Genomic DNA, 20,484 nt, shown 5'->3' on the forward strand with positions numbered 1-20,484 from the left:
CTCTTCCCTCTTCCTCCCCATCCCATCCCTGCCTCCCTTGGCCCAAGCCCCTCTCCAGGCTCCCTGCAGCCCCTTCAGGCCCTGGAGCTGCTCTCAGGTCTCCCCTTCAGGAGCCTTCTCCTCTCCAGGCTGCCCCCCCCCAGCTCTCCCAGCCTGGCTCCAGAGCAGGGATGCTCCAGCCCTCGCAGCAGCCCCGTGGCCTCCCCTGGCCTGGCTCCAGCAGCTCCACGTTCTCCCTGTCATCCAGACCTTTTGCTTCCCCATCCCATTGGAGCTCAGGCTCCCCGTTCCCTTCTAACCAAGGGATGACACCAAAAGGTCTTGGCTGGAAACTCCTTTTTCCTTTCCCTGCTGCTGCAGTGGCTTTGCAGTCCATCAGGGATCGCAGCGGCACCGATCCCTGCGGATGGCAGTGATCCCTGCGGATGGCTGCTGGCCTCTGCCTCTCCTTCCATGGCATTAGGCAATGAGGCCGAGTGACAGCCACAGCCCACGGTCGGGTATGGTGAAACCTGGTTCAGCCAAGGACCTCTCTGTCCCTCCACCCAGTGCCATTAATAGCTCTTGGATGGCTGCGGAGCTGACGAGCAGTTTGGGATTTTCCAGTATTCCCAACAAACGCCTCATTGAGCCTCCCAAACACTTGCGAGTCTCATCCACAACAGGAACCGTCCCTCCTGGCCAAGGGCTGCTGGTGCGCACCAGGCTCCGTCCTGCCCTGTGCTTCATCCCAGGCAGGAGGGGACAGCGCCAGGCCAGGGCCACCGGCTCCTCAGTCCTGGAGGCAGCGGCTGGTCCTGCAGGCAGGGGAGATGCAGGCAGTGCAGGCAGCCCGTGGCTCTGCTGGTGCCTTGTGCCCTCCCATGGCACAGGAGGAGCTGGCACTTGGCCGGAGCTCCTTGTGGCAGCCCCATGGCACGGGACTCGGTGCCAGTGCCCCACAGAGCCCTGGGCAGAGGGACCCACCAGGGTCCTGGAAGCCCCCCTGGGGTGCCATGGCCACCAGTAGCCCCAGTGCCGCAGCCCCCCGGGTCACACGCGTGTCACCTCCCAGCGCCATGGCCCGACACGCCGGCCCCCGCCTGCCCCTGATCGTCAAGAACCTCGTCCCAACGCTGAGCAGCGTCTTCGAGAGCCAGAGGATCACCACCGCGGCCTTCTTCGCTGAGGTGAGCAGGGCTTGTCCCTCTGTCCATCCCTCGTCCGTCCATCCATCCATCATCCATCCCTCGTCCGTCCATCCGTCATCGTCTGTCACCCATCCGTCATCCATCTGTCCATCATACATCTGTCCATCCATCTGTCCATCCATCCCTCCATCCATCCATCATCCATCCATCCATCCATCCAGCTGTCCCTCTATCCATCCATCCATCTGTCCATCCATCCATCACCCATCTGTCCATCCATCCATCATCCAGCCAGCCAGCCAGCCAGCTGTCCATTTATCCATCCATCCATCTGTCAATCCATCCATCCATTCATCCATCCATCCGTCATCCATCTGTCCATCCATCCCTCCATCCATCCATTATCCATCTGTCATCCATCCATCCGTCCCTCCAGCCACCCATCATCCAGCCATCTGTCCATCCATCCATCCATCCCTCCATCCATCCATCATCCATCCATCCATCCATCATCCATCCAACCACCCATCCATCCATCCATCATCTGTCCAACCATCATCCGTCCAACCATCATCCATCCAGCAATCCAGCCATCTATCCATCTGCCCATCCATCCATCCCTCCATCCATCCCCCCATCCATTCCCCCATCCACCCATCCATTCATCCATCCATCCACCCGTCCATCCATCCATCCATACACCAGTCCATCCATCCATCCACCCATCTATCCATCCACCCACCCATCCATCCATTCATCCACCCATCCATCCACCCATCCATCCATCCATCCGTCTGTCCGTCTGTCCACCCATCCCTCCCTCCATCTGTCCATCCATCCTCCCATCCATCCCTCCATCCATCCCCCCATCCACCCCTCCCTCTCTCCATCTATACATCCATCCCTCCATCCATCTATCGAATCACATAGTACATAGAATCATAGAATCAACCAGGTTTGATCTTTAAGATCATCAACTCCAAGCATTACCCCAGCCCTGCCAAGGCCACCACCAACCCATGGCACTGAGGCCTCATCTCCATGGTGTGTGAACACTTGCAGGGATGGTGACTGCAGCACTTCCCTCCCTCCCCCCATTCCCCCTCCTTCCCTCCCTTCCTCCCTCCCTCCATTCCCCCTCCTTCCCTCCATCCTTCCTCCCTCCCTCCCTCCCTCCCTCCCTCCATTCCTCCTCCTTCCCTCCCTCCATTCCCCCTCCTTCCCTCCCTCCTTTCTCCCTCTTTCCCTCCCTCCATCCATTGCCCTCCTTCCCTCCCTCCCTCCCTCCCTCCATTCCCCCTCCTTCCCTCCCTCCTTTCTCCCTCCTTCCCTCCCTCCATCCATTGCCCTCCTTCCCTCCCTCCATTCCCCCTCCCTCCCTCCATTCCCCCTCCTTCCCTCCCTCCTTCCATTCCCCCTCCATTCCCCCTTCCCTCCCTCCCTCCCTCCATTCACCTCCCTCCATTCCCTCCCTCCCTCCCTCCCTCCCTCCATTCCCCCTCCTTCCTTCCTTCTCTCCTTCCCTCCCTCCATTCCCCCTCCTTCCCTCCCTCCTTCCATTCCCCCTCCATTCCCCCTTCTTCCCTCCCTCCCTTCCTCCATTCCTCCTCCTTCCCTCCCTCCTTTCTCCCTCTTTCCCTCCCTCCATCCATTGCCCTCCTTCCCTCCCTCCTTCCATTCCCCTCCATTCCCCCTTCCCTCCCTCCCTCCCTCCCTCCATCCATTGCCCTCCTTCCCTCCCTCCCTCCCTCCAGTCCCCCCTCCCTCCCTCCCTCCCTCCATTCCCCTCCCTCCATTCCCCCTCCCTCCCCGGGCAGCAGCCTGGATCAGGGTTAAGCTGTGTCAGGTCCCCCTCTCCATCCCGGCCCTCCGGCAGGGGCTGGCAGCGCAGCAGCCGCAGGGCTCCGAGCGGGGCTCCGTGCGCCAGCGCTGCGGGCTCCATCCTGACGTACCCCCCGCAGGAATGGAGTGACTCAAGGCCCTTCCCTGCGCCAGCAGACGGGGCCCCCCCGCTCCGCACCACCTTCGGCCCGGCCCCTCCAGGAGTTCTGGTTACATAAAGGCGCTCCCGCTGCCAACAGCGCAGCTCCAGACACCCCCCCCGGCCCGTCCCGTCCCGTCCCGTCCCGTCCCGTCCCGTCCCGTCCCGTCCCGCACCTCCGGCATTCCCAGCGCCGGGATTAGGGCTCCGTGTGTGCTTGCTGCGGGGCTGGAGCCGGGCCCGGGTCCGCCTCAGCTCCGGGGCTGTCACCTCCAGCTCTGCCGCAGTGTGGGGCCGTGGGGGGGCCGGGCCCCCGGGTGATGGGGGGAGCTCGGCCCGGGGATGGGGGGGGGAAGTGGGAAGTGGGGAGGGAGCAGCCACGGGGCTGGAGGTGGCGGCTTCGGGACCCCCCCCCCCTTCCACATGGACCCGGGGGGCGCAGGAGACACTGCCCCGGGTGACAGCGCTGCCCGGCCCGCAGGGACGGGGGCTCGGTGCCAGCGCCGCACCCATCTGGGTGCTGTGGGTGCTGTGGATGTTGTGGGTGCTGTGGGTGCTGTGGATGTTGTGGATGCTGTGGGTGCTGTTGGTGCTGTGGGTGCTGTGGGTGCTGTGGATGCTCTTGGTGTTGTAGGTGCTGTGGATGTTGTTGGTGCTGTGGATGTTGTGGATGCTGTGGGTGCTGTGGGTGCTGTTGGTGCTGTGGATGCTGTTGGTGCTGTTGGTGCAGTGGATGCTGTGGATGCTGTGGGTGCTGTTGGTGCTGTGGGTGCTGTGGGTGCTGTGGATGCTGTGGGTGCTGTTGGTGCTGTGGGTGCTGTGGGTGCTGTGGATGCTGTGGGTGCTGTTGGTGCTGTGGGTGCTGTGGGTGCTGTGGGTGCTGTGGGTGCTGTTGGCGCTGTGGGTGCTGTGGGTGCTGTTGGTGCCGTGGATGTTGTGGGTGCTGTGGGTGCTGTTGGTGCTGTGGGTGCTGTTGGTGCTGTGGGTGCTGTTGGCGCTGTGGATGCTGTGGGTGCTGTTGGCGCTGTGGATGCTGTGGATGCTGTGGGTGCTGTGGGTGCTGTTGGTGCTGTGGGTGCTGTGGGTGCTGTGGGTGGTGTGGATGTTGTGGGTGCTGTTGGTGCTCTGGATGCTGTGGATGTTGTGGGTGCTGTTGGTGCTGTGGGTGCTGTGGATACTGTGGGTGCTGTTGGTGCTGTGGGTGCTGTTGGTGCTGTGGATGCTCTTGGTGCTGTTGGTGCAGTGGATGCTGTGGGTGCTGTGGGTGCTGTGGATGCTGTTGGTGCTGTTGGTGCTGTGGGTGCTGTTGGTGCTGTGGATGCTGTTGGTGCTGTTGGTGCTGTTGGTGCTGTTGGTGCTGTGGATGCTGTGGGTGCTGTGGGTGCTGTGGATGCTGTGGATGCTGTGGGTGCTGTTGGTGCTGTTGGTGCTGTGGGTGCTATGGGTGCCGGTAGCAGTGCTGCGTGTCCAGCCCAAGCCCACGGTGCTGGGTGTGGGGCAGGCTCTGGGGTCCCAGCTCTCATGTTATGGGGTCCCTCCCAGCCCCCGGCCTCTCTGGGGTGGCAGTGGGAGCACATGGGGTGCCCCTCACTGCACTGCAGCCTGGAGCACCCTGCAGCCCCACAGCCCCTGCCTTGGGGTGACCCTTTGGTTCTGGGCTCCTGCTGACTGCTCAAACCTTCCACAAAGCAGGGCCTGATCCAGCCAGGAGGAGCCAGGGGCCAGCCGCAGACCTTGGAGCCCATCCTGCTTCCGTAGGCGGCTCTGCCCTCATCGGGGCTCCGCTGGAGCTTTGGTGGGAGCAGCCCCGGTGTTTCCCTGCAGGAGCTCTCCTGAACTGGGCTTCTTGAGCCTCAAGAGGCTCCTGGGATGGTTTGGGTTGGAAGGGACCTTAAAGCTCATCCGGCTTCTGAGCTCCGGGCTGAGCCAGCACGGAGCGAGGGCTTGAGGGGATCTGGGGCAGCCCAGGTCCACCGGGGCTCTTCCTGGATGTGAAGGGTTAAGAGCATCCCAACCTCAGCTGTTGCCTCCACTGCGGTCCATGTGCCCTGTGCCGGTCCATGTGCCCTGTGCCGGGTCCATGTGCCCTGTCCTGGATCCATGTGCCCTGTGCCGGTCCATGTGCCCTGTGCCGGGTCCATGTGCCCTGTGCCGGATCCATGTGCCCTGTGCCGGTCCATGTGCCCTGTGCCGGGTCCATGTGCCCTGTCCTGGATCCATGTGCCCTGTGCCGGTCCATGTGCCCTGTGCCGGGTCCATGTGCCCTGTCCTGGATCCATGTGCCCTGTGCCGGTCCATGTGCCGTGTCCTGGATCCATGTGCCCTATGCCGGGTCCATGTGCCCTGTGCCGGTCCATGTGCCCTGTGCCAGCTCCATGTGCCCTGTGCCTGCTCCATGTGCCCTGTCCTGGATCCATGTGCCCTGTGCCGGGTTCATGTGCCCTGTCCCAGGTCCATGTGCCCTGTCCTGGATCCATGTGCCCTGTGCCGGTCCATGTGCCCTGTGCCGGTCCATGTGCCCTGTGCCAGCTCCATGTGCCCTGCGCCTGCTCCATATGCCCTGTCCCAGGTCCATGTGCCCTGTGCCGGCTCCATGTGCCCTGTGCCGGCTCCATGTGCCCTGTGCCGGCTCCCTGTGCCTGTCCCGGCGCTGCTGACCCTCTCCTGTGCCGCAGCTCCTCAGCAGTAACGTGGTGAACGACCTGATGCTGCTGGAGACGGTGATGGAGACCCTGGCCGGGCGGCAGAAGGACCCCTGCACGCTGGTGCGGATGCTGGTGCTGCGCGGGCTCGGCAACATCGCCGCGGGCTCCCCGGAGAAGGTGAGAGCGGGTCCGGCCCTGCAGGGATTGGTGTGGGGTGGGGGGACACAGGGGAGCACGAGGCCACCGGGGATGCTGCTGGTCCAAGGCAATGGGGAGCTGGGGCAGCAGCACTGGGGCATCCGCGCTCGGTGATGGCAGCTCCCAAACCGAGGTGGCAGCTGCCCCACAGGAGCAGCATCGCGGCCGTGCCGGAGCTGTGATCCCACCGCTCCCTGCTGCTCCAGGGGGGTTGAATCATGGAGTCAGGGAATGGGTTGGGTTGGGAGGGAGCTTAAAGCTCCTCCAGCTCCAGCCCTTGCCATGGGCAGGGACCCCTTCCACTGGAGCAGGGGGCTCCGAGCCCCTGTGTCCAACCTGGCCTTGAGCACTGCCAGGGATGGAGCATCCCCAGCTTCTCCCTTCAACCCCTTCCAATGCCCCAGCACCCTCATAGGGAAGAACTTCCCAAGATCCCATCCAACTCTTCCCTCCTCATCCCATCCTTACGTGGTCCTAAGCCCCTCTCCAGGTTTCCTGTAGCTGAATGGATCCCATAAAGCAAAGCCATTCCCTGTCCCAGCAGTGCGGTTCAGGCAGGAACTGGTATCCCCACTCTCCAAAGGGTTGCGGCTTTGCAAGGAGGGTAGGGAAGAGCCCATGGGATTAAGGCTCTTGCACTCTGCTCTGCATCCCATTGGAGAGCTGCAGTAAAGCAGTTGGTGACCGCAGGGCCTGTCCCGAGCTGAAGATGCTTTGCTGTGATGGGCGCAGTTCATCCTCCAGCTCTTCCCATCTTGGAGCCGTGTGTGGAGCAGGAGACCCCCTGGAGCAGGCCTATCCCTGCAATGTTCACCCCAATGGGACCACTCTTGCTGCCTCTCCCCTTGCAGGTGAGGAAGCACGGGGCCAAGCTGCTGGCCTCCATGGTCAACGGCATGGATGACAAGGACGATCCCCACAACCTGGTTGCGCTGGAGGCCATGTCCAGTCTCTCCAAGCTTCTGGATCACGTGGAAGAGCGAGACATCCAGGCCATGCTCCTGCACATCGCCATCAGGATCCGGCCCTTCTTTGACAGTGTAAGCCTGGGCCAAAGCCACTGCTGGGGTGTCTGGGGGAGCTGTCCGGAGCGGCTGTCATGGGATCATGGACTTCGGGTGGGAAAGGACCTTAAAGCTCCTCCGGCTCCAACCGCGGGCAGGGACCCCTTCCACTGGAGCAGGGGGCTCCGAGCCCCTGTGTCCAACCTGGCCTCGAGCACTGCCAGGGATGGAGCATCCCCAACTTCTCCCTTCACCCCCTGCCAGTGCCCCAGCACCCTCATGGGGAAGAACTCCCCAAGACCCCATCACCTCTTCCCTCTTCCTCCCCATCCCATCCCTGCCTCCCTTGGCCCAAGCCCCTCTCCAGGTTCCCTGCAGCCCCTTCAGGCCCTGGAGCTGCTCTCAGGTCTCCCCTTCAGGACCCTTCCCTTCTCCAGGCTGCCCCCCCCCAGCTCTCCCAGCCTGCCCCCAGGGGCCTCCATCATCTCAGATACCTTTCAAAGCACATCCCTAAGCCGAGGTCCTACAGTGGGGCCAGGGCAGGAGGTGCTGAGCGCTCCCCATCGACAGCAGCGTTTCTGCTGCTGCTGCTGCAGCCTGGGTGCTGGAGCTGGGTGCTGGGAGCCGGGTGCTGGAGCTGGGTGCTGGGAGCTGGGTGCTGGGTGCTGGGAGCTGGGTGCTGGGAGCTGGGTGCTGGGTGCTGGGAGCTGGGAGCTGGGTGCTGGGTGCTGGGTGCCGGGAGCTGGGTGCCGGGTGCCGGGAGCTGGGTGCTGGGTGCTGGGAGCTGGGAGCTGGGTGCTGGGAGCTGGGAGCTGGGTGCTGGGAGCTGGGTGCTGGGAGCTGGGTGCTGGGAGCCGGGAGCTGGGTGCTGGGTGCTGGGTGCTGGGAGCTGGGTGCTGGGAGCTGGGAGCTGGGTGCTGGGTGCTGGGTGCTGGGAGCTGGGAGCTGGGTGCTGGGTGCTGGGAGCTGGGTGCTAGGTGCTGGATGCTGGGAGCCAGGTGCTGGGTGCTGGGAGCTGGGTGCTGGGAGCTGGGTGCTGGGAGCTGGGTGCTGGGTGCTGGGAGCTGGGAGCCGGGAGCTGGGTGCTGGATGCTGGGTGCTGGGAGCCAGGTGCTGGGAGCTGGGTGCTAGGTGCTGGGTGCTGGGTGCTGGGTGCTGGATGCCGGGTGCTGGGTGCCGGGTGTCGGGTGCTGGGAGCCGGGTGCCGGGTACCGGGTGCTGGGTGCTGGGTGCCGGGTGCCGGGTGCCGGTTGCCGGGAGCCGTTGTCCCGGGCAGGATGTGCCCAGCGCAGCTCTCTCCCTCTGAGCGCCCCGGTTCCCTGTGCCCAGGAGCAGCCCGAGCTCCGCCACTCCTCCATCGTCCTCTTCGGCCACCTGAGCCGCTGCAGCCGCGGCCGCTGCGACCTCTTCTTGGAGCAGATCCTCAACGGGCTCGTGGCGCTGCTGCTGCACCTGCAGGACCCGCAGCCGGACGTGGTCAACGTGAGTACCCCCGCGCCGCTGCCCGGCCGCGATGGGGACCCCCCCCCCCAAAAAACACGCTGCAGCCCCCGTTCTCTGCCCAGGCCTGCAAGTTCGCGCTGCGCATGTGTGGCCCCAGCATGGGCTGCGAGGGGCTCCGGGCCATGTTCCGCAACCACCTGCGGGAGGGCAGGAGCCTGCACTACGGGGAGTTCATCAACGACGTCTGCAAGCACCTGGTGAGTGCCATGGGGGGGGGACCGGCCCTGGTTCCATCCCTGTTCTGCCCCCTTTGCCCTCCCCTTGGGGCTCGCAGGAGCCGTTGCCGTGGGGCAATGGGATTTCCCTGCCGCCCCTGCCCCAGATGCAGAGCTACCCGGAGATGCTGAACCGCCTGATCCTCACCAACCTCTTCTACTTCAAGAGCAACTGGGTGGACATCCGAGCGGCAGCGCCCATGTTCATCGGTGAGGCTGAGCAGGGCCCTGCCGTGCCTTGGTGATGGGCAGTGCCCATCCAGAGCCGGGGATGCAGCACTGGGCTGCACAGGTGATGGGGCCTGGACCAACCTGGAAGATGCTCCAAGGACTCCAAGCGAATCCCTGCCCTGGGGCCAGGCTGGGAGAGCTGGGGGGGGGGCAGCCTGGGGAAGGGAAAGGGCCTGAAGGGGAGACCTGAGAGCAGCTCCAGGGCCTGAAGGGGCTGCAGGGAGCCTGGAGAGGGGCTTGGGCCAAGGGAGGCAGGGATGGGATGGGGAGGGAGAGGGAAGAGGTGATGGGATCTTGGGGAGTTCTTCCCCATGAGGGTGCTGGGGCACTGGCAGGGGGTGAAGGGAGAAGTTGGGGATGCTCCATCCCTGGCAGTGCTCGAGGCCAGGTTGGACCCAGGGGCTCGGAGCCGCCTGCTCCATTGGAAGGGGTCCCTGGCCGTGGTTGGAGCCGGAGGAGCTTTAAGGCTCCTTCCCACCCAAACCTTCCATGGTTCGAGGTGAGGCTCCTCGGTGGCACCCGCACCGAGCCCGCACCCTGGAATCTCTCCTCAGGCTTCCTGGTGCTGCACGTGGATGAGGATCACTGTCAGCAAGTGGATCTTGACCAGCTCCTTTCGGGTGAGTCACGAGCACCGGAGCCGGGGCTCAGGCCTGTGGGATGGGGCTCCCCAGCCCCTGCAGTGCCGGCGGCTCCTGCTCTTTGGGATGGGACCTGGTCAGGGACCTGAGGACCAGCAGCTCTTTAGGCCATCACAGTCTCGTGTTCCGTGTCCCACAATGTCCCTGCCCATGGCAGGGGGCAGGAGCTGGATGCTCTTTAAGGTCCCTTGATCCCAACCCATTCCATGACTCCATGATGTGCAGGTGCAGGGGGATGCAGGCAGCACCGGCTGCATCCCTGTGTGACCCCAGGGCACACTGGGAACATCCTTCACCTCCCGAGCAGCCGATGGAGCCGGAGCTGTGGCCGGGATGATCCCGGCACCAGCAGCAATGGGGGGGGGGGGGGGCTGTGGGGGTCCTGCTGCTGGTGCAGGGATGCTGCAATGGCCTTTGGGTGGCACACAGGGCTGTGGCTGCAGGGTGGGCTCAGGGGGGTACCAAGTGACCCCCAGAGCCAGGCATGGTCCCCCCGCCGTGAGCTCAGCTCCATGGCTGGGGCTCAGGGGGTTTTGGTGCAGGTTTGGATGCTCAGGAGGGGCTCAGGGGGGTTTGGTGCAGGTTTGGATGCTCAGGAGGAGCTCAGGGGGGTTTGGTGCAGGTTTGGATGCTCGGGGAGCGCTCAGGGGGTTTTGGTGCAGGTTCGGATGCTCAGGAGGGGCTCAGGGGGGTTTGGTGCAGGTTTGGATGCTCAGGAGGGGCTCAGGGGGTTTTGGTGCAGGTTCGGATGCTCAGGAGGGGCTCAGGGGGGTTTGGTGCAGGTTTGGATGCTCGGGGAGGGCTCAGGGGGTTTTGGTGCAGGTTTGGATGCTCGGAGAGAGCTAAGGGGGGTTTGGTGCAGGTTTGGATGCTCGGAGAGGGCTAAGGGGGGTTTGGTGCAGGTTTGGATGCTCAGGAGGGGCTCAGGGGGGTTTGGTGCAGGTTTGGATGCTCAGGAAGGGCTCAGGGGTGTTTGGATGCTCAGGAGGAGCTCAGGGGGTTTTGGTGCAGGTTTGGATGCTCAGGAGGGGCTCAGGGGGGGTTTGGTGCAGGTTTGGATGCTCAGGAGGGGCTCAGGGGGGTTTGGTGCAGGTTTAGATGCTCAGGAGGGGCTCAGGGGGTTTTGGTGCAGGTTTGGATGCTCAGGAGGGGCTCAGGGGGGTTTGGTGCAGGTTTGGATGCTCAGGAAGGGCTCAGGGGTGTTTGGATGCTCAGGAGGAGCTCAGGGGGTTTTGGTGCAGGTTTGGATGCTCAGGAGGGGCTCAGGGGGGGTTTGGTGCAGGTTTGGATGCTCAGGAGGGGCTCAGGGGGGTTTGGTGCAGGTTTGGATGCTCAGGAGGGGCTCAGGGGGTTTTGGTGCAGGTTTGGATGCTCAGGAGGGGCTCAGGGGGGTTTTGGTGCAGGTTCGGATGCTCAGGAGGGGCTCAGGGGGGTTTGGTGCAGGTTCGGATGCTCAGGGGGGTTTGGTGCAGGTTCGGATGCTCAGGAAGGGCTCAGGGCGCATTTGCAGCGTCCGAGGCAGCGCGGGGGGCTCCTTGCGCAGGGCCCTGAGAAGCCCCCTTGCCGCCGGTGGCATTTTGGAGCGGAGTTAAGTAATTTTCCTGGATTTCAGGGATTTTTTCCCTGTCACCGGTGACCTCATAGCATGCAGTAATGCTCGGAAACTGCCCGAGCGTGCCAGAGGCAGCTTAAAAAACACTAAAAAAGGAAAAACTATCTTTCCGTTGGCTCCCCGAGCCCCTCGCAGGAGAAAAAGGGGCCTTTTCTGTGTGCAACAAGTGAAAGAGAATCTGCCTGCGGGTGAGTAATGGCTGGAGCCAGCAGCTCGGATCGGGTTGCTCGAGCTTCCCGTGTTGAGCCGGCTCCAAGGGGGGCTGGAACGCGGCGTTTGCGTCCGCCCCCGGCGGCCGGGCTGGGTGCGGGTGGCCCCGCTGGGGCCGGGCAGGACGGGAGCCGCAGTGAGCGGGGCAGGGGGGGACCCCGTCGGGGCTGCGCAGGAGGGGAAGCACCGGGAACCGCTCCAGGCGCTGGGAGCGGGGTCGATGGGAGGATGCGGCCGGCGCTGCCTGCGCCGCTCCCGGCCCCGGCCCCCAGCGCAGGGGCCCTTCTGCACCCCCGGGAGCGGGGGGGGGGGTCCAGCCCTTGGGGTGTGATGGGGATGGAGCTGGTAGAGGATCCGGTACCCCTGGGTTCGATTCAGAGTCATGGAGCCATGGGATGGGGTGGGATGAAGGGAGCTGAAAGCTCCCCCAGCTCCAACCACGAGCAGGGGGCTCCGAGCCCCTGTGTCCAACCTGGCCTCGAGCACTGCCAGGGATGGAGCATCCCCAACTTCTCCCTTCACCCCCTGCCAGTGCCCCAGCACCCTCATGGGGAAGAACTCCCCAAGATCCCATCACCTCTTCCCTCTTCCTCCCCATCCCATCCCTGCCTCCCTTGGCCCAAGCCCCTCTCCAGGCTCCCTGCAGCCCCTTCAGGCCCTGGAGCTGCTCTCAGGTCCCGCAGGATCCCCCCCACTGGGGCCCACACGGCCCAGCCTGGGGCAAGGGTTTGGGTCCTACCCCCCCCCCCTCACCCCAAGCCCCCCCCCAGCCTCTCTGTGCTCTGCTCCTCCCAGCTCTGAACCTGCTCCTCAAGGATCCTGTCCCCTCCGTCCGTGTGAAGGTGGCCGAGACCCTGGGCCGCCTGGTCCGGATCCTCTGAGCCCCGGCTCCACTGCAGGGATCCTGCCGCGCATCTGCCTCCATCGGCAGCTCCATCCTTCCCCCCCCGTCCCGGACCACGGTGGGCATTGGTTGTTCAATGGGACGGGGGGGTCCTCGGTGGCTGCGGGTGCTGGGATGGGGCTGCTGGAGCAGTGCCCTTGCTGAGGATGGAGCCCCCAAACCCGTCCCCGTCCCCCCCCCCCGCCTTGCTGCTGCTGATCCTGGGTCCCCATCCCTGGGTGCTGTCGGTGGTTAACCCCCCCTGGTACTTGTACATAGGTGTATTTTTAAATAAAGCTCTTTGCTCCTCAAGCTTTGGGGGTGAAGGGGGTGGTGGGGCCCCCCCTGAGGTGGGCTATGGGGAGGGAGCAGCGTGGGACGTGCCTGTGCAGCATCTCCTCCGGAGGAAGATGCTCGGTCTCCCAAAGGGGATATCCAGGCTCTACCCATGGGGTGCCCCAGCGCTGGTCCTGCCCCTTGTGAGTGGTGCTGGTGCTGCCCCGTCTCCCCCTGCTCCACGTCGTGGGGTCTGTCCCTGCTCTTGGGCATCTCTGGGGTCTTCATCTCCTGCTCCCTGGGCTCCTGGGCTGGGATCAACCCCGCTCTAGGGGGGCAGGGGGCTCGGAGGGCGCTTCCACCGCAAGCAGAAGCACGGAGGGAGCTGTGGGGTGGTCCCAGAGCACAGCCTGGCTCCATCCTCCTCCTTCTCAGCACCCCCAGTGACACCCGCAGCCTGCGTCAGTAGGGCCCAGAGTGAACGAACCAGAGCAGAGGAGAGGCTGGGGGGGGTGTGGGGGGGGTCCACTCAGGGCTCGGTGGCAGGAGATGGCCCAAGAGCTCTTGGCCCTGGCACTACCAATGGGGTGAGCTCATGGGGGCTGCTGGACCACAGGGCAGCACATGGGGGTCCTCCTCTGCGACCATGGGGACTACTGCCCCCCCCCCAGGGTGACCCTAGGAGCTATGGGGGGTTCACCCCATCTTCTGCCCCTCCTTCCACGCCATCACCTGCAGGTCAGCTCCTGCCTGCTCGGTGCCACCGGGGAACGGCAGCGGCACAACCGGAGGCACCAGCGCTGAGGGGGGGGGCTCCAGTGTCCCTGCTCCAGCCCGGCAGCAGGGGACGAAGCAGCACGGGGATGAAGCCAAAAGAGTTTAATGGGGAAAGGCGCAGGAGCGGGGCTGTCGTTCCCGGCGCTTCCAGGATGCTGGAGCCGGGTTGGGATGCGCTGGGGCTGGGCAGCAGCTACGTGTAGAGCCGGACGGTGCCGTCGGCGCCGGAGGAGAAGACCCAGGGCTGCGTGGGGTGGAAGAGCACGTCCAGGACCCCCAGGTCCAGCGTCAGCGCGTGGCCCTTGAGCACCTTGACGGGCACCAGCAGCGGGTTCTGCAGGAGGTCGCTGGGGAGGAAGAGGAGGAGCAAGCTCAGGGATGGAGCAAGAGCAGAGCGGCCGGGGCAGAAAAGCCCTTTAGGGACATGGAGTCCAGCCCTGGCCTCGGCTGCACGGTTTGGGGTTCATGTCCCCCTTTCCAGCCCCCTGAGTCACCCCCCGAGGGCCCCAGCCCCACACGTACTTGTAAACCATGCCATGGCAAACGATGACGGTGCCGTCGTCCGAGGCCGAGGCGAAGAGCGGGTACCGCTTGTGGAAGGCCACGCTCCGCAGGGCGCGCTTGTGGTGCCTGCAGGGACAGGGCACGAGGACAAGGACAGGGACAGGGGATGGAGGATCTGCCCCGGCGCTGAGTGCCTGGGTCCGTGCACGGCCAGGTCCATGGACCCGGCTCTGCTCTGAGCCAGGGAATGGGCTGGGATGAAGGGAGCTGAAAGCTCCTCCAGCTCCAACCCCTTCCACTGGAGCAGGCGGCTCCGAGCCCCTGGGTCCAACCTGGCCTCGAGCACTGCCAGGGATGGGGCATCCCCAACTTCTCCCTTCACCCCCTGCCAGTGCCCCAGCACCCTCATGGGGAAGAACTCCCCAAGATCCCATCACCTCTTCCCTCTTCCTCCCCATCCCATCCCTGCCTCCCTTGGCCCAAGCCCCTCTCCAGGCTCCCTGCAGCCCCTTCAGGCCCTGGAGCCGCTCTCAGGTCCCCCCTTTCCGCAGCAGAGGGGCAGGATCCCCCCAAGAGGGCACCGGGGCCAGGCTGGGACCCGCCGTGGGCAGCCCCGAGCCCCGGTGAGCTCTGCTCCCGGTCCCCAGCCCAGCCCATGAGGCACCGGCGCGCGGGGCAGGGGTCCCGGCACAGCCCCCACGGGCTCCATCCTGCTTCCAGCCCCCCCCCCCCCAGAGGGAAAAGAGCCAGGAATGAGGCCTCAGGGTATCCAGTGGGGGGGTCAGTGGGGAGCAGGCAGAGGTGGCCATGGGCTCACCTCAGCACCTGGTAGGGTCTGGTGGAGAGGTCCAGGTCGAACCAGGCCAGTTTGCTGTCGTAGCTGCCACAGATGATGTTGTCACCTGTAAGAGGGAACTGGGGGTTACCGGTGGACCCCCCCCGCATCGTCCTGCCTGCACCCCATGCTACAGGCAGCTGCCCCACACGGGCTTCCAGGCTGCGGCACCTACCTCCAGGGTGGATGGCCATGCTGGACACCCACTTGCAGTTACTCATCAGCTTCTTGGTGAGCTCCTGCTTGAGCAGGTTGTAGACGCGGACGTAGCGCTGCGTGGCCACGAAGAAGTAGGGCCGGACGGGGTGGAAGAGCACGCACTGCACCAGCCCCTTGCTCCGGCGGAAGGGGTTCTGGCTCCAGCGCTTGCTGCATTGATGGATCAGCACCTGCAGGTTGCTGTTGTCGGATACGACGCTGGCGAAGTAATCCCCTTTGCCGTGCCAAGTGACCTGCTTCACCGCCTGGGGAGCCGGGGGGGGCAGAGCCGTCAGTGGGGCTGCCCCACGGCAGCCCCGGCCGCTGTGGTCCCAGCCCCACCTTGCTGTGCTGGATGAGCAGGCGGACGCCTCGGCTGTGCTCCTCGGCCGTGGCCGTCACCCACCGCACCGGCTGGACCCGCTCCTCCTCCGGTGGCACGAAGGATGCCAGGAGCTGGTCGGTGGCCCCATAGAGCAGCTTGTCCCCAAGGCAGGGGTTCACCAGCAGCACCGACTGCTCCCTGTGGGGCAGAGCAGGGGAGGATGCGGGTGAGGGCAGCACCGAGGAGGTGAAACCCCCCCCCAGCGAGGTGTGGGCCGTGGGGAGGGACATGCGGGGCTGTGCAAGGAGCCAGGGCCTTCCATAGGGGACCATGGGGAGCTGTGGCGTTAGCCCAAATGCCCCCCGGGGGACGGCCTGGCTCAGGGATGATGGGCTGGGGGTGGAAAACCCCTTTGAGATCAGCAAACCCAATGGCTCCCCACCCCTCAGCCCTGTCCCCCCCCTACAGAGTGGCCCTGACCCATAACCCCCAGGGCAATGAGGCCACCAAAGGCAGGGTCCCAGTGAGCAGGGGTGGCTTTGCCCTCTGCAGCCACCCCCACTGATGCTGAGGGGGGGTGGTACCAGCCCGGGGGTGCCCCTCGGACAGGCTTTGGCACAGGGACCCCCCCCCACACCAAGGGGTGGGCACTCACACGCCGATGGCCACGAGGCAGATGGAGGGGTTGGGGTTCCAGGCGAGGCTCTTCACCACCCCCCCGACGGGCAGGGTGCGCAGGCAGCGAGCGGTGCTCACCTCCCAGAACCGCGCGGAGCCGTCGTCAGAGCCTGCAGGACATGGGGGGGGGAAGGCAGGGACAGGGGGGTGGTGGGGATGGGGGGGACACGGTTTGGGTGCTGGGGAGGGGGGGGGGATCCCCAGGACCCAGCCTGGAACCCCCCACCCACCGTGTGCTGGGTGCACCCAGAGCAGGAGCAGCGGTGCAGGGGGGGGGATCCTGCCCCTCTGCTGCTGAAGGGGAGACCTGAGAGCAGCTCCAGGGCCTGAAGGGGCTGCAGGGAGCCTGGAGAGGGGCTTGGGCCAAGGGAGGCAGGGATGGGATGGGGAGGAAGAGGGAAGAGGTGATGGGGTCTTGGGGAGTTCTTCCCCATGAGGGTGCTGGGGCACTGGCAGGGGGTGAAGGGAGAAGTTGGGGATGCTCCATCCCTGGCAGTGCTCGAGGCCAGGTTGGACACAGGGGCTCGGAGCCCCCTGCTCCAGCGGAAGGGGTCCCTGCCCGCGGTTGGAGCTGGAGCAGCTTTGAGCTCCCTTCATCCCACCCCATCCCATGGCTCCAGGGCCCGGGGCAGAGCAGCTCCGTGCGCCACGGCTCTGCCCCGCTCAGCACCACCGGAACGCAGCAGCTCCCGGGTACCATGCGACCGGGGGCTGCTGCCGGGGATCAGGCCCCATCCTGCAGCTCCATCCCGGGGCCCTTGCGGCTCCGGTGCTGGCTCCGCCGCTCCCGGCCCTGGCTTCTCCTGCGGTCGGGAACGCGGCAGCGCCGGGGTTATTTTGGACGCCTGAGCTCAGCCACGTTCCCAGCTCCGCGCCAGGAATTCCGCGTCGGGAAGCGCTATAAAAAGCACTGGAGCCCCCGCGGGCTGGTAAAGGGAGGCCGGGGCCGCTCCTCCCGGCTGCGGGGCTGAGCACGGAGCCTCCCGGCTGGGGAGGAAAAAGCCCCGGAGCCAGCGGCAGCCGCAGCATTCCCAGAGACAGGAATCCCCGCGGGCAGGGCAGGGGCAGGAGGTCCCTGGGGACCCCTTCCACTGGAGCAGGGGGCTCCGAGCCCCTGTGTCCAACCTGGCCTCGAGCACTGCCAGGGATGGAGCATCCCCAACTTCTCCCTTCACCCCCTGCCAGTGCCCCAGCACCCTCATGGGGAAGAACTCCCCAAGATCCCATCACCTCTTCCCTCTTCCTCCCCAGCCCATCCCTGCCTCCCTTGGCCCAAGCCCCTCTCCAGGCTCCCTGCAGCCCCTTCAGGCCCTGGAGCCGCTCTCAGGTCTCCCTTTCATGCAGCAGAGGGGCAGGATCCCCTCTCTTGACCCACTGCCATGGGGTGACAGTGGGAGCAGCCCCAGCGCTGGGAGCCGGCTGGTGGCACCCGGCCCATCGGGAATGCCCCGGTTTGGGAATCAAATCCTTACCTGACACCAGCCACTGCCCGCTGGGACTGATGCTGAGGCACCGCACCAGGCTCGTGTGCCCGCGGTAGACCTGGGCACGGAGACAGGACAGGGGTGAGGGCCCCACACAGCCCAGGGGCACCCACAGCGAGCCCCAGCCCCACGCATCCACTCACCAGGGCCTGGGTGGTGGGGAAGGGCTGCAGATCCCGAGGTTTTGGCAGCTTGGGGATGAGATCCTCCGGGTCCACGTTGACCTGGGGGTGGGAGATGCGCCCAGGCTGCCCCTCAGCATCGCGGGGCTGGTGCCCAGGGGATGGGCACCCGAGCAGGGGTTGGGTGCTGGGGCAGGGGCAGGGGATGGGCACCGGAGCAGGGGTTGGGTGCTGGGTGCAGGTGATGGGCACAGGAGTAGGGGCTGGGTGCTGGGTGCAGGGGATGGGCACAGGAGCAGGGGCTGGGTGCTGGGGGCAGGGGATGGGTGCAGGGGCAGGGGATGGGTGCTGGGGGCAGGTGATGGGCACAGGAGCAGGGGTTGGGTGCTGGGGGCAGGATGCAGGGGATGGGCACAAGAGCAGGGGTTGGGTGCTGGGGGCAGGATGCAGGGGATGGGCACCGGAGCAGGGGTTGGGTGCTGGGGCAGGGGCAGGGGATGGGCACCGGAGCAGGGGTTGGGTGCTGGGTGCTGGTGATGGGCACAGGAGTAGGGGCTGGGTGCTGGGTGCAGGGGATGGGCACAGGAGCAGGGGCTGGGTGCTGGGGGCAGGTGATGGGCACAGGAGCAGGGGTTGGGTGCTGGGGGCAGGATGCAGGGGATGGGCACAAGAGCAGGGGTTGGGTGCTGGGGGCAGGATGCAGGTGATGGGCACAGGAGCAGGGGTTGGGTGCTGGGTGCAGGTGATGGGCACAGGAGCAGGGGCTGGGTGCTGGGTGCAGGTGATGGGCACAGGAGCAGGGGTTGGGTGCTGGGTGCTGGGTGCAGGGGATGGGCACAGGAGCAGGGGCTGGGTGCTGGGCACAGGAGCAGGGGCTGGGTGCAGGTGATGGGCACAGGAGCAGGGGTTGGGTGCTGGGTGCAGGTGATGGGCACAGGAGCAGGGGTTGGGTGCTGGGTGCTGGGTGCAGGTGATGGGCACAGGAGTAGGGGCTGGGTGCTGGGGATGGGCACAGGAGCAGGGGCTGGGTGCAGGTGATGGGCACAGGAGCAGGGATTGGGTGCTGGGTGCAGGTGATGGGCACCGGAGCAGCGGCTGCACCATTGGAGCACAGAGAGGCTGGAGCCAAGGCCGGAGCCCCCCGGACCCTCACCCTCATCTTCCTCTGGCGCGGGCAGAGGTAGAGGTCGAGGCAGCGCTCGAAGCGCTCGTGGATGAAGCGGGGGAAGGCGGGCACTGCCCGCAGGCTGCGGTGCTGCTGTGGCACGAAGCTGAGCCTCCGCTCCGCCGGCTCCTGCTGCTGCCACGCCAGCCGCTGCGGGCAGGGGGTCCCGGTCAGTGGGGCCGGCAGCACCCCCGGGGCTGCCCAGGGCACGGCGCTGACCCCGTCTGCCCCAGCCCGAGCGCGATGCGCGGCCTCCCTCCGCATCCCGGATGGATCCCACAGCAGCAGCCCCTTCACCTGGGGGCTGGCCCCACTTCTCATCTCAGTGGAGGCTGAGGACCCTTTGCTTCCGTTTCCCTTGCAGGGTCTCAACGCGTCTCCGCGGGGCCCGGTGCCCTTCCAAAGCACAGCCCCCCCCCTGCATCCCAGCATCCCTGCGCTCCCAGCGCTCAGCCCACGGCTCCCGGTGCTTCCTCACCTCCTCCTCGCTGAGCAGGTACTCGGGGGGGGGGTTGTAGGACTCCTCATGCCCAGGCAGCTTCATCTTGGGGGCTGGCACGTGCATCTTGTGGCGGCCCAGGATGGAGTTGGGATCCTCGTGAGCCCAGAGGTCGTAGTACGTCGGCGCGTCATCCTTAGGCTTCCGAGGCTTGATCCAGCCCATCTTGATGGCATGGACCAGTTTGGAGACCTGTGGGGCAGGAAGAGGGCAGCCCCGGGAGTCCAGCGGCTCGGGGAGCAGGAGGTGAGGGATGTGAGGGGGACCGCAGCGCTTGGCTCGGCGCTGCCCTCACCTTCTCCTTCTCGATGAGCGAGGGGATGAAGCTCCTCTTGTCGGCGGGGCGGTTGCTCACCGGGTGCAGCATCACCTCGTGCGTGAAGAAGTCCACGGCGGGCTGGGGAGGACACGGACCCACGGCGCTGTTGCGGCTGCTGCCCAGCTCGAGGCCACCCCGCGCTTGGAGCCGGAGCATCGCCGAGGCCTCACCTCGTAGGGGTTGAAGTGGACATCCCCAAAGTGCCCCTTCTGCAGCCGCTGCACCAGCGCAATCTGCTCGTCTGTCAGCTTTACGTCTGCGCCCGTCATCTTGTCCTGCACCGTCCTCCTGCAGGGCACCAAGCGAGGCTCGGGGCTGCGCCGCGCCAGCCGCACCGTGCCACAAGCCCCACTCCCACTGAGCTGCGCCAGGAGACCCCGACGTCTCCAACCCCCGGGGACTGCGGTGGTGCGAGCCCTGCTGTGGGCACCGCTGCTGCCGCCCACCCCAACGCGCTCACCAGTAGTCGGGGTTCTCCATCTTGTCCAAGAACAGGTCCAGCTCGTCCTTGTTCCGGATGGGTTTGTAGATCTTCTTGCCCTCCAGGTCGTAGCCGATGTGTGGAAAGTCCTGGTACCACTCCATGGGGATGTTGCCCACCGTGTTGCGGATGTCCTGGAGGGAAGCAGAGGGAAAGGGTGTGAGGGGAGGGCTGGGGACCCCACCGCAAGGAGATGCAGCCCTGGGTGCCGCCGGGGGTCAAAAGGAGTCGGAGGGGGTGATGTCCACCCTGCGGCCTCCTCGTTGCCCATCTGCAGGCAGTGAGGGTGCCCCAAGCCTCCTGGCTGCCCCGGCACCCGTAGGGCTGGAGATGGGAGCACCAGGATGGGGCTGTGCACGTGGACACAGGTTCCACATATGGCCATGGGTCCCATAGCCCCATGGCTTTGGGTACCACACATATGCAATGCATCCCACAGCCCCATGGCTTTGGGTATCACACATGGCCATGGGTCCCACAGCCCCATAGCTCTGGGTACCACACATGGCCATGGGTCTCACAGCCCCATGGCTTTGGGTACCACACATGGCCATGGGTCCCACAGCCC

The 20,484-nt window shown here is 65.7% G+C and overlaps 2 protein-coding genes across 13 annotated transcripts in view; one reads left to right on the plus strand and one right to left on the minus strand.

Moving 5' to 3' along the window:
- LOC136006157 (maestro heat-like repeat-containing protein family member 1) overlaps positions 1-12,565 on the plus strand; it is a 58,330-nt gene extending 45,765 nt beyond the window's left edge. For 5 of the 11 annotated variants that reach the window (XM_065664155.1, XM_065664159.1, XM_065664158.1 and 2 more), the window contains exon 36: positions 1,055-2,413. In XM_065664155.1, coding sequence (XP_065520227.1) covers positions 1,055-2,060 — 1,006 coding nt within the window. In that variant the 3' untranslated portion in view covers positions 2,061-2,413. Of the gene's footprint in view, positions 1-1,054; positions 2,414-3,091; positions 3,387-4,803; positions 5,426-5,786; positions 5,934-6,805; positions 6,995-8,287; positions 8,441-8,523; positions 8,659-8,783; positions 8,887-9,461; positions 9,528-12,165 lie in introns of those variants that run through there. The other 6 variants (XM_065664161.1, XM_065664162.1, XM_065664165.1 and 3 more) reach the window with 5 other exon arrangements.
- Positions 12,566-13,393: 828 nt separating this feature from the next.
- Positions 13,394-20,484, minus strand: part of LOC136006159 (ribosome biogenesis protein bop1-like) — a 52,354-nt gene continuing 45,263 nt past the window's right edge. For both annotated transcript variants that reach the window (XM_065664167.1, XM_065664168.1), the window contains 13 exons: positions 19,896-20,050; positions 19,606-19,723; positions 19,412-19,513; positions 19,096-19,308; positions 18,487-18,767; positions 17,474-18,422; positions 17,319-17,388; positions 15,824-15,956; positions 15,186-15,366; positions 14,821-15,109; positions 14,628-14,712; positions 13,829-13,936; positions 13,394-13,653 (listed from right to left, as the gene is read on the minus strand). In XM_065664167.1, coding sequence (XP_065520239.1) covers positions 13,500-13,653; positions 13,829-13,936; positions 14,628-14,712; positions 14,821-15,109; positions 15,186-15,366; positions 15,824-15,956; positions 17,319-17,388; positions 17,474-18,422; positions 18,487-18,767; positions 19,096-19,308; positions 19,412-19,513; positions 19,606-19,723; positions 19,896-20,050 — 2,838 coding nt within the window. In that variant the 3' untranslated portion in view covers positions 13,394-13,499. The remainder of the gene's footprint in view (positions 13,654-13,828; positions 13,937-14,627; positions 14,713-14,820; positions 15,110-15,185; positions 15,367-15,823; positions 15,957-17,318; positions 17,389-17,473; positions 18,423-18,486; positions 18,768-19,095; positions 19,309-19,411; positions 19,514-19,605; positions 19,724-19,895; positions 20,051-20,484) is intronic.

The sequence above is a fragment of the Lathamus discolor genome, assembly GCF_037157495.1.
Source record: "Lathamus discolor isolate bLatDis1 chromosome 2 unlocalized genomic scaffold, bLatDis1.hap1 SUPER_2_unloc_1, whole genome shotgun sequence".
NCBI classification, from domain to species: domain Eukaryota; kingdom Metazoa; phylum Chordata; class Aves; order Psittaciformes; family Psittacidae; genus Lathamus; species Lathamus discolor.